Here is a 13171-nt window from a genome sequence, read left to right as displayed (position 1 = left end):
TTCCTTCCTTCCTTCCTTTTTCCCTTCCTTCTTTCCGCAATCCTTTTCCCCTTCCTTCCTTCCTTCCTTCCTTCCTTCCTTCCTTCCTTCCTTCCTTCCTTCCTTCCTTCCTTCCTTCCTTCCTTCCTTCCTTCCTTCCTTCCTTCCTTCCACAATCCCTTCCTTCCTTCCTTCCACAATCCCTTCCTTCCTTCCTTCCTTCCTTCCTTCCTTCCACAATCCTTTTTCCATTCCTTCTTTCCTTCCGCTTTTGATCAAATTGACCTGATTTGTTCCCTCCCTCCATCTTTCCTTCCTTTTTCCCTTCCTTATTTCCACAATCCCATTCCTTCCTTCCACAATCCCTTTTCCCGTCCTTCTTTCCCTCCCTTCCTTTCCTTCGTCCTTACTTCTTCTTTCCTTTTTCACCCAATTGACCCAGTCTGTTCCCTACCATCTATCTTTCCTTCCTTCCTTCCTTCCTTTTTCCCTTCCTTCTTTCCGCAATCCTTTTCCCCTTAATTCCTTCCTTCCTTCCTTCCTTCCTTCCTTCCTTCCTTCCTTCCTTCCTTCCTTCCTTCCTTCCTTCCTTCCTTCCTTCCTTCCTTCCTTCCACAATCCCTTCCTTCCTTCCTTCCTTCCTTCCTTCCTTCCTTCCTTCCTTCCTTCCTTCCTTCCTTCCTTCCTTCCTTCCTTCCACAATCCTTTTTCCATTCCTTCTTTCCTTCCGCTTTTGATCAAATTGACCTGATTTGTTCCCTCCCTCCATCTTTCCTTCCTTTTTCCCTTCCTTATTTCCACAATCCCATTCCTTCCTTCCACAATCCCTTTTCCCGTCCTTCTTTCCCTCCCTTCCTTTCCTTCGTCCTTACTTCTTCTTTCCTTTTTCACCCAATTGACCCAGTCTGTTCCCTACCATCTATCTTTCCTTCCTTCCTTCCTTTTTCCCTTCCTTCTTTCCGCAATCCTTTTCCCCTTAATTCCTTCCTTCCTTCCTTCCACAATCCTTCCTTCCTTCCTTCCACAATCCTTCCTTCCTTCCTTCCTTCCTTCCTTCCTTCCTTCCTTCCTTCCTTCCTTCCTTCCTTCCTTCCTTCCTTCCTTTCTTCCTTCCTTCCTCTTTTGATCAAATTGACCTGGTTTGTTCCCTCCCTCCAGCTTTCTTTCCTCCCATCTTTCCCTTTGTCCGTCCTTCCTTCCTTCCTTCCTAGACCCAGGAGGAAAACAGGAGGGTTAAGGCCACAGGCTGGGACTGAGTGTCCCCGACCAGTGTAAATAAACAGTTTCCTACAAACATTCAACTGGAGCAGAGTTGACTTTTGCAGCTTTTAATCTGTGTTAATGTGCTGTATAACGCTGCCACAATTATGAGCCTGTTGACACAAAATACAACTACACAAAAACCCGCAACCCTGTGAATATTCCCAGCTTAAAAAAAAAAAAAAAAAAACCCACAGCCTAGAGGATTAGAGGATTAAATAGTTTTTTGGGTGCACTGTTATGGGTTAGCAGCACTATGTGGCACGGCACGAGCCGAGAGCCAAACAAACAGCTCCCACTCTGCCGAGGTGTCGGCGGTGCAGACACACTCAGGAAACTACGTCTGCAGCTCTGAGTCTGACCTCTGACCTCCCTGTGGAGAGGGTCAGCAGGCAATTTCCTCAGGATCAGAAGTTCCTCCACACTCACGTTGGTTCAGTTCTTAAGTTTTATCACAGCTACCACAATATATTTAATAAATAAACACATAAATAAATCATAGATTAGCACAGTGCAATAATAACACAGAGATGAATTACAATCATAGTATACAAACAAAATATACCTTACACACAATCTGTCAGCTTCAAAGGCTACACACGGTTAAATTAAAGGCTAATTAACTCTAATTACACTGTTAACGATAAATTAAATGCTGGGGAACTATAGCACTGCTATCATAGGAAACATGTTTATAATCACAATAATCTACAAACATTATACATAAACAGAAGAGATAAGAAAGGGTGGGGGGGTTGTTATTGTGCAACCATAATATCACACCTCACTTCATACAACACTAAAACATCAGTCATCATCATCTTTTAAAACATTTTTTTCATGTGCAGGCATTACACTATAGGTATAAATGTATTATTATTTATTTAATTATTTGGGTATTTACTCACTTAGTTTTATTTGTTGCTCTGTTGGTGTTGTCTTCAGTTTGTCTGTGTATGTGTGTGTGTTTGTATATGTCTTTCTTTATATATGTACATGCCTATATATTAGAGAGATAAAGATTAGTGATATTAGAAAAAATCCAGCTAAATTAACTTGTTGTATAGATTATAATGACAAGGAAGCTTGATAGTTAATTTATGAATAGGGGGTAGGAGTAGATAAGTTTCACTTCTTCCCACTCCTTTTCGGATATGAAAAATCTAATTATTTTCATTTTCAATTATTATTATTTTTTTTTCATGTGTTGTCTTTGTAAAGTATTTATTTGTTATGTCTAGTCTGTCCATTACTGTATTATTTCTTATTTATTTCAACATGTCCGAAATAAACTGAAACTAACCAACTAACTAACTAACTAACTAATTTACAGAGCCAAATTCAAAATTCAGATATCTCCCTCCGGTGAAGTTAGTTAATGTTGGACCTAGATTCATCAGGTGCACATAAAACACAACTCTAAAAATGAGCAATAACATTGTTCTGTATATGCTGGATGTAAACGTTTCCTACATGTCAGCATCAAAAGTGATAATATTTCAGTGTTTACAGCTTCCACTCTAAATTATTTAGCCAGTGAAGAGTAAAGCTGATCATGCTGCACAATATGGCCCAAAGCATGTCGGCACTGTGAACATTGCACCATTTGTGATTGACCCATTTATGACTGATGACCATGTTATTCCAAAACCGTAAGCAATAATCTGCTGCTGCTGCTGCTGCTGCTGCTGCAACAGGCTCCACTTTTTCCGGGAAGGCTTTCCGCCAGATGTTATGTTAGAACCTGGCTGCAGGGATTTTGCCACTCGGCCGTTCAGCTGCAGCAGCGTTAGTAAAGACTGTGCTGCCGATGCTGAGCAATAACGCCGCCTGGCTCGCATTCCACTTCACTCTTAATGTGTCGGGTGGAGTCGAGCTCATTACATGGGGCTCCGTGTCAACGTCCTTCACATTAAACTGGGAAAACCTTATCTTATAAAGTTGACATTGCAGAGGGTTCGGCATGCAATTACAATTTACACCCTGCAGAGACGTGTTGTTGAAACGTTAACATCCATTTGTTGACGTTTCTCGCAACCATGATGAAGCATAACTTTGCATTTTGCTGTTTTTCATTGAAGGGAAATATCGATTAAATTCTTCACGATCTAGTATCTAATTTAATCTGCCTTCTGATGCTGAAATCTAACCAAAACAATACATCTACAAAGTTAAAAAAAAAACGCTGATAATTCTCCCACTAAAAGAAACCCATTTCCTTTTACATGTAGTCATTTTACCAGTCATTGAAAATATGAAAACATTGATGCTAGCAGCTTCAGGTTTTCATAGTTTCAACCTCTGCGTGGCTTTGTTTGGCCTTAATTTCTCACTGGACGGTCGGCAGCTGTACGGTGCATTTGTCATATCTGTCATGTCACTGCCACACATTGATTTGACTAAAAGGATTTGTTGCCCACTGTCATGAGGATACATCCCATCCCCAATGACATAACACAATGTTATCCCACATATTAAGATAATCCTGGGGGAGAGGCACAAGGTTTAACCTTGTGAAATAAAGAAAGATTTTTTTTTTTTTTTCTGCAGTATGAGCTAGCAGAGGGGATTACGCTGTTATAATATAATTTTTTGGCTACGTCTTGACTCAGCCTGGTGGATGGCCCCAAACACACTAATCCTGGATGATAATACGGCAGCGGCATTAGCTAATGAAACCAACAGGAAAATCAGCAGCGAGCGCAAACCACACATCGTACGCTACAGACATACACTGAGCATATTATGAATAATATCCCACACACACACACACACACACACACACACACACATACACATGCAATATTTATGTGTAAACCATTAAATGTAGCTCCGTTCTCCCTCACACAACTCAAACTTAAACACACTGATATGTCCCAAGCAGTGAGTTAAGGTATTTAGTACCAGCCTTAAACACACACACATGCATGCACACACACACACACACACACACACACACACACACACACACACACACACACACACACACACACACACACACACACACACACACACACACACACACACACACACACACACACACACACACACACACACACACACACACATGCATGCAGGCGGAGAGAGAACCTCGGCGGTCCTCTCTGCACCTTAGTAACAGCAGATTGGCAAACTAGCCCCTTCCTCACAGAAGGCCCCCTATTGGTTAACCAGCGCTCTGTTGCTAGGGAACAGCTTATGCCTTGCTTCAATAGCGGCCAATCGGTGGGCGTGTGTCAGTGAAGGGGTGGAGGTAGGGAGGGAGGGAGGGGGGTAGCGGGGGTTGAATGGAGGTGGGGTGCTTGTTGTGTGTGTGTGTGTGTATGTGTGTGTGTTTGCAGCCGCAGAGAAGAAAGTGAGATTTGTGTAAGACAGGTTCACAGCACATACACAGATACTATCACACTCTGATATATATACACACACTCGGAGCGCACCGCGAACACCGTGGGAACGCTGGGGCTGCTCTGACACATGTGCACAGACACACACACACACACACACACTGGTTCTTCTCTAAATCTATCCATCAATTGAACTATATTCCTTGTGCGTCATTTTGTGTAAGATTGCTCATTATGCAGAAACAACAATACACAAGATGCTGCTGCTTTTCTCTTTTACTGTACCCAGTGTAGCATGAAACCTCTTTTCCAAAATAGCTGCTGTACCTCCGTGTCCACTCAAACACATCATCCAGTCGTCATCATGGAACACACAAACGAACCTCTGTGCATCCCAGAGGCTCATATTTACTGGAAGATGCGTCCCCGAGGCGACCGACCGACACCATCATGGTCGACAATAACAAAACTTAACGCGCTGACGAAGTAAAGAAATGAAATATTACAGTTAAATCTGAGCGGTTGATACACAGATTACTGATTTCAAGAGCAAGAGCGTCGACTGATTGTGATGCGAACGGCTCCAGAGGATTATACACTCGTCTATCTGTGGCAGATCATGAACACACACACACACACACACACACACAAATCTTTTCATATAGAGCTGCTGCTCTTTGTAATATTGATTACAGAGACCCAACACCACACCATTAGCACCCCTGGTAACAGTATGAAGGGAAAAAAACTCCCCTTTTAACACCAGCATCTAAAAATGTACAAAGAGGAATATGTTACCAGAGGGACTTTAAAACAGGTGTGTGTGTGTGTGTGTGTGTGTGTGTGTGTGTGTGTGTGTGTGTGTGTGTGTGTGTGTGTGTTTGTGTGTGTGTGTGTGTGTGTGTGTGTGTGTGTGTGTGTGTGTGTGTGTGTGTGTGTGTGTGTGTGGCCTCTCATACTAGTCAGCTCACATGCTGCTGCATTTTGGCCTCTCTGCAGTTTATCTAAAGCTTTCATGGGTCGGCCACACACAAAAAAGGGAAGGCATTACAGCACAGCAGTGAAACCCGATAGTGATAAAAGCACGCATCGGCCTCTCGGTATCTGCGTGGGAGAGATATGGCTGTACCTTTGCAGAATTTCCTAAGATGATACAAAAAAAAAAAAAAAAACGAGAGGCCATGTTGGTGACACTTTATATGTGAGCTTCAAAATTCAGATTAGGATCAGGAAGTAGGAGGTTATTTTCATGATGGGACTATTAGGACTTTGCTGTATCTGTATGTCTGTAATTAATTAAATAGGTTTGTGACATAAACATTAATTTAATTCATACACATGTAGTTTACCAGTAAGAACTAGTTTTCATCCAGAGCGTTTAGGTGTGTGTGAGGCAGATACTGTAGTTAAAGGGGTAGTTCAACATTTTGGCAAATTGGCCCATTGCCATAATCCCTATAGTTTTAGGAGTAGGTCCGTTACCTTTAATTGTCGGTGCAAGCTATTTTTAGAACGGTGGAGCAGAGCCGCGAGCTGCTCAGAGCTACGCCACGGAGGCTAATGGGATTTCTAGGTTTCCCTCACCAAACTCATCAAATACACAATCCAACAACTCCAAAGCGCTCTGGGAGACAAGTTGTGAGCTGCATAATCACCACGCTATGAGATAATAACAGAAAGTTACGAGACAGAGTTGTTTTAGAGGTAAATTCATGCAAAACCGCTGATGCGCGGTTGCGTCGGGGGCAGTTTTTCGGCAAGCAGTCTCTGAATTTCCCTCTAAAACAACTCTGTCTGGTAACGTTCTGTTATTATCTCATAGCATGGTGAATGTGCAGGTCACAACTTGTCCACCAGAGCGTTTTGGAGTTGTTGGATTGTGTATTTGATGAGTTTGGTGAGGGAAACCTAGAAATCCCATTAGCCTCCGTAGTGTAGCTCTGAGCAGCTCGCGGCTCTGCTCCGCCATTCTAAAAATAGCTTGCCCTGACAATTAAAGGTAACAAACCTCCTAAAACTATAGGGATTATGGCAATGAGCCAATTTGCCAAAATGTTGAACTATCCCTTTAAGGGCTAGCATCATTTGGTCTGGACCACCTGATGAATCTAAGTCCAGTATTATTCACTCTCTTTTTAAGCTCTGCTTTGGTCTCAAACATCTGGCTTTGCCCTGTGTTGCTAGGCAGGTGGAGCACATCTGGCTTATAAGAGGTTGCCTGCCAAAAAACATCTGCTGCTGGAAGTGGTAAAAGTGAAAAAAGAAACAAAATGCAGCGCATTAAATAAAATTTAGCAAAAAAAATTAGCTAAATGGACGTTGGGAAGTAAAATTCAGTGATGGATCATTTTCACACCACTCGGTCAATTGATTAAGTGTTAATATAAAACACAATGATTAAAGTATAGTGCTGTTAAAACTGGCCCTTATGATGATTTCAGCCGTATATACTGTAAATGTTAGGAAGGAGAATCTCAGACGCTTGTCTTTAATGGATGCTTCACAGTGTCAGCGCTCTGTGCCCAGGGGAAGATGTCAGTGGGCTGAGAAATTATTTGTTCTGTGCCAGCACTTCATCCTCGTGATAATGTGCATTCTGTTATAAAAAGGTGTTTGGTGGGGGTCAAGGGAGCTGGTGCAGAGATTTAATTAATGGCAGCAAAGTGGTTCATCGTAGTTTCAGGCAAAGGGAAAAGGAAACCAAAGGCGAGGAGGGCTCAGACATCTGTGCTCTGCGATCATACTTAACCTGACCTTTGCTATCCCTCAGGGCTGCTGCCCTGTGCTCTGTCTGTGCATTTGCAGGATTTACACACCAGGAGGATTAAAGAATAAACCAGCACTGTTGTGGAAAAGTAAACAACAGTTAAGTACAGTAGTAGTGAGTTCAGCATTTTTAGTGGCAACTGGCAAGCCTGTCAAGTCACACTGGAGGAGTGAAGAAGGAATGATTGTTGCATTTGGGTTTTCAAAGCACTATACTACTATACTATACTATACTATACTATACTTATACTAATATAAAAATGCATCACTGTGGAACAGGCTTAGATGAATAAATACAGGTTTTTACTAAAGGCAGTGTGCTGAAAATGCACCAACATAAACTGCGACGCCTCAACGTGTTTCCCCTAAAAAGATTCAAAGCAAAGAACTTTTCATTTCGTGTTGATAGTGGCGACCCCTGCTGACAAAAGCAGTAGTGTTTCTCTCTTTGCCGATCCTACAGTTAGCAGCCGTGAGGAAAATAAAGCGATGAAACTGAGCTCAGGTTTTTACTGGCTGGCGTAGCAACAACCCAATGCTCAGGTGTGCCGTCTTCTCCAGTCTGAATGCCGTAAATCGTTTCGTCCGGCGGACCACTGCCTCCCGAAGGTTAAGAGTTACACTATTTAGAAATAGCTTATCATCCCACCGATGGCGTCATTTGCTGTTGTAGGTTATACAGAGACATCAGTAGAAACAAGAGGCTTTTTGCATATCCAGTTAAAAGTTCTTTGTAGTGGCTTTAAGTGACACGAGAATACGAACCATCCATATTTTTATTTCTTTTTTTCGTGAAACTTAAAGGGCCACCGTATAGCTAAATAGGAGATGCAGAGGCTACAGTCCTCACTGCATTTGCTCCTCATTCCCCCTCTCTTTGCCTCCCCATTTCCTGTCTCTCTCTACAGTACTTTCCCATCAATTAAAGGGGACCTATTATGCTCCTTTTTGCACAAACTAAAATAGTTCCTGGGTGTCTAAAAGACATGTCTGTGATGTGCTTCGGTCAAAATACCCCAAAGATCAAACATCACAGCATTCTCAAAAACAGGGCTGTGCAAAACGGTCTGTTTCAGTGGCCCCTCCCTTTAAATGCAAATGAACCACTCCCTCAGCATTGCGTTACCATGGCGATGTCTACTACTAGTACCTATACTGATTTGGCCAAAATGTAGTATGCAAACAAAAGCTAAATCTGCAGTAGGCAAATTGCCAGATCTCCAGTCGACATGAAATGTGCCCATGACCTAGTTTCACCCTAACCAAAGATGGTATAGAGTAGTCTTTGCCATGTAGGCTACTGTAACCATGTAACATGTAATATAAAAATGCAAAAATAAATATATAAAATAAATTAAAAATATATGCAGACTGGTCAGTTCATTGTAAAACAGTTATTTATTGATGTAAATGTGGTGATTTGTGCACAATAGACTACAGAGCTCCGCAGCACTGCTCCTCCTCTCCTCCTCCTTCTCACAGCTTCACTTTTCATTCAAAATAATTCAACTGCCACAAGATTTCATCAATGAGACCAACATTCTGCTAAACAGACTAACCACACGGCGGTAAACGTCTAAAAAACCTGCGGGTATGTTTATTAGCGAGGGTTTTCTCTACCGCGATGAGCACGGACGCCTGCCCGGCCAAGGAGGCCTGCAGACGGGCTCTGCCTGTGTGAGGAGCCGCTGCAGCTGCGGAGCTCCGCTGCTCCGGTGGTCCAGCGTTACGTCGGTCCGACGAACAACGTCGCCCCGGCGGTACATCGCTCCTCACACAGGTACAGCTTCACTTACATGAAACGTTGGCGTAAACTCCTAAATAAAACTCAGTAAAGTGGCGCGACAGCGCTACAACATGCAGGGAAGAAGCAGGAAGTAGTCCGCTCCGCTCTCCGCTGTGACACCAGGCACAACAGAGCAGCATGGGAGGAGGCGGGGCCGGCTGGAGCAGAGACCTCGGCATGACCATGTAGGGGAGTCCGGCACGCATCGACGTAGACGCGAGCTCATGTCAAAAAAAACTCAGCGCAACCGAGTGTAACAGGTGTGCAGAGAAATCCCAATTATCTAGCAGGGTTTACCTCCAAATGCATTAACCTCAGGATATGACACTTCCACGGCCTCTAGAACCATTATCCAACATTTTAAACATATGTAAAAGTCTGAAAAGCTGGAAAAGCATAATAGGTCCCCTTTAAAGGCAAAAAGCCCCCAAAATATACTCTGAAACTACTGTATAGCCCCTTAAATGTTTATATTAAAACACTGAAAAGCAACAACAGCAAATGTGTCTTCTAACACCGGGAGGGAAGGATAATAAACACACAAATACCAAATAATTATCATAACTGCTCAGTAATGAACCAACCACTCAAAGATAGAAGCTCCTGTGTGAAAAATTATACGAATGTCTAAATGTCAAGGATACTACTGAAGTGTGTGGCTTCATATTAAAAATAACTTTCTTATAAAATAGAGGCAGAAAAGACGGATGATGAGAGGATTCATCACCTGTGGTCCTGTAATCACTTTGACACAGATCTGGGATAAGCCTATCGCCGGTTTGATCAGCAGAAACCTTGTTAGCAGCCACTCTGGACTGATTCATTTACAACAATGTTACTGATGCAGCTTAATATCAGTGTGTAGTGTTACTCCGAGTCCCATTTTCTCTCTCCCGCTGCAGCTATTGTTAAAATCATTTTAGCCGTAGTAGACTTAATTAAAAACATAGGTCTTCTGCACCTCCCTGTTTGATTAATCCTTTAGTAAAACCAGAATATAGGCTGCTCCATGTTAATACCAATGCAACAACAACAACAACAACAAAAAAGCTGCTGCATCAATGATATTAAAGCAGATATCAGTGGAATGTTTTTGTTAATATAAGTCCTAAATAGTCCTATTTTCCGTCAGCAATCACTTACATGAAGTATTTCAGCCTAAACACGAGTCTCTCCGTCACTCTGCTCTGCTGTAACCCGAGGAGAAAATTTTCCTTGTGGGATACAAGTGTTATCCAATGAGGAGAGAGAACGGCATGAAGGGCTGTGTGTGCAGCCAAGGGATGCGCGTGAATGTGGTGACGTAGCACGAGGACCAATTGATGCCTGACAAGGGCGGGGGCTGCTAACTCATGGTGCGTTCAAAGAAACTCGTACTTTGTGTTTTTCCTTCCTGTGAAGTCATACCAGTTCGATCTGGTACGAGTTCACGGGTCGGAAGTTACGAGTGGCCGTTATAGGGAACTTTCACAGACAACAGGATGGTAAAAACACGAGCTACGGGTTACCTGGAACGCTACCAAGTCGTAGTTGTGACTTGAAGCTGTAACTTACGGTTTCAAAAGCCTGCCTTGAACGCAGCATTAGCCGAAATGGCCGTGAAGCTGATATCTGCTTTAATGTCAGTGAATATACTATATTCACTTTTACATATTTACCCAGAGGTAGACAGGTGGTCAGAATGACTGGCCTTCACCCACGTGACTCAGGTTGTCAGCAAGCATCTGCTGAAGTGTCACTGAGCAAGACACCGACCCCCCCAACAGCTACAGGCTGCTGGGCCACAGCCAGGCTCGACCTCTGACCTCACTCTGTCGGAGAAAGTGGGCGTACCGGTGGAATCAACACTGGATTTAGTTATTTGTCTAACAGGGATAGTTCAACATTTTGGCAAATTGGCCCATTGCCATAATCCCTATTGTCATAGCAGTAGGTTTGTTACCTTTAATTGTCGGTGCAAGCTATTTTTAGAACGGCGGAGCAGAGCTGCGAGCTGCTCAGAGCTACGCTACAGAGGCTAATGGGATTTCTTGGTTTCCCTCATCAAACTCATCAAATACACAATCCAACATCTCCAAAACGCTCTGGTGGACAAGTTGTGACCTGCACATTCACCACGCTATGAGATAATAACTGAACGTTACGAGACAGAGTTGTTTTCGAGGTAAATTCAGAGACTGCTTGCCGAAAAACTGCCCCCGACGGTAACGCGCATCAGCGGTTTTGAATTTACCTCTAAAACAACTCTGTCTGGTAACGTTCAGTTATTATCTCATAGCGTGGTGAATGTGCAGGTCACAATTTGTCCACCAGAGCGTTTTGGAGTTGTTGGATTGTGTATTTGGTGAGTTTGATGAGGGAAACCAAGGAATCCCATTAGCCTCCGTAGTGTAGCTCTGAACAGCTTGCAGCTCTGCTCTGCCGTTCTAAAAACAGCTTGCACCGACAATTAAAGGTAACGAACCTACTCCTAAAACTATTGGGAATTTGCCAAAATGTTGAACTATCCCTTTAATAAGTTTCATTCTTCATCACTTCATAACTTTGTTCATAACTTTGTTTAATATCATGAACTTCCTGAAATACTGAGTATAGCTCAAAACAATAATTCTGTGCGGGACTTGTGTTTATCAAACTTGTAAAAGTAAAAAAAAAAAATGGACTCAAGCAGAAAGCAGATAAAACAAATTAAGAAACATACAACCTAGAAGTTATTTTGAAGGTAAAACAACTCTGGGTGTCTCCTGAGTTGGTTACGAGTAGATCTGAGACAGTTGGTGATAAACAATGTCAACAGAAGCTAAATAAGTAGAAACCAGAATAAGGTGATTAGCATCAGAGATATAAAGCTGGCATTTATTTTTCAGTGTCAACGTGGCACTAGATTCTCTTTATAAGAATTTATTCCAGCTGCAGTTTGCTTTATCTTTCATTTCCAGTTATTTCATCCATATGTATTTCCTGAATATATTATACTGTAAGCATATTAGATTGTAGTTACTTTGACATGGTAATTGCTTTTGGAGATATGGAGGATTTGACACAAATTAAAATTAGATATTGGATTAATTAGATTTTGAAGGATGAACTGTGAGGTGAATCCTGTTCTCTGATTGGCCGCTGCTGTTCTGAGCGTTAATCATGAAGGCTGCTGTTAAAATTTCCTCTTCACTTTAAATATTCATACGCGTCACTATCATTCACGACAAGTGACGATTATTTTCACCTCTGAGCTGACTCTATCGTTTGTTCTCAAGTTTCTCAGAAACAATGACCACACATGGTTTATAGCTTTAATGTGGACAGACTTTGTTCACGTCATCAAATAGATGGGCTTCCTCCGAAGAGAACATAAACCACACTGTGGCAACTCAATACAGGCTGTCATGTGGAAAAAAACTTGCATCTCTAAATTGTCACAGAATTGTATTTAACTTGACACCTGTGCCTTTGAATTCGCTCATATTTTTCTTTCTGAAAAGGGGTTTTTATAAACCCCAGGGCTGTGGGATTTTCTGAACTAGTATAAGAGCCTCCTCCTCCTCCAGCTCAAGTGACAGTTCCCAGAATTCACCAGACAGCAGAGCAGTGATTGATGCACATGCTGTTACGCAGTCCAGTGAACACTTTCATAGAAATATGGTTATAAAGGAGTCGGGGTTGTTGACCTTTCTGTTCGAAATAGTGAAAGTGCATTAAAACTACCACCTACACGCTGGTTTAGAAGTTTATGTTCCATATTATATTATTATCTAATTGAATAATCCTCTTATATCATGTTGTATTGTATTGTAAATGTATTGGTTGTTGTTTTGAATGGTAAATGGGTGAGTATGTGTTGTGCAGGTTAGATATAATGAACGCCTGAAAACAGCTTTCTGTGTGTGTGTGTGTGTGTGTGTCCTTATTATTGACACGCTCCCCTTTTCTCTCTCTCTCTCTCTCTCCCACGCAGGCCTACAGCTCTATCCTGGTTGTCATGGTGATTCTGCTCAACATAGGAGTGGCTATTTTATTTATCCACTTTTTTATTTAA

The 13171-nt window shown here is 42.3% G+C and overlaps 1 protein-coding gene across 1 annotated transcript in view; it reads left to right on the top strand.

Moving 5' to 3' along the window:
- jph3b (junctophilin 3b) overlaps positions 1-13171 on the top strand; it is a gene marked incomplete at both ends in the record, with an annotated part of 44730 nt that extends 31559 nt beyond the window's left edge. The window contains one exon of the mRNA XM_083974250.1: positions 13091-13171. Within this exon, the coding sequence (XP_083830376.1) occupies positions 13091-13171 (81 nt within the window). The remainder of the gene's footprint in view (positions 1-13090) is intronic.

The sequence above is a fragment of the Trachurus trachurus genome (assembly GCF_905171665.1).
Source record: "Trachurus trachurus genome assembly, chromosome: 6".
In the NCBI taxonomy this organism is placed as follows: Eukaryota; Metazoa; Chordata; class Actinopteri; order Carangiformes; family Carangidae; genus Trachurus; species Trachurus trachurus.
The sequence above is the reverse complement of the archived record's forward strand: the minus strand, read 5'-3'. Positions and strand labels throughout refer to the sequence as shown.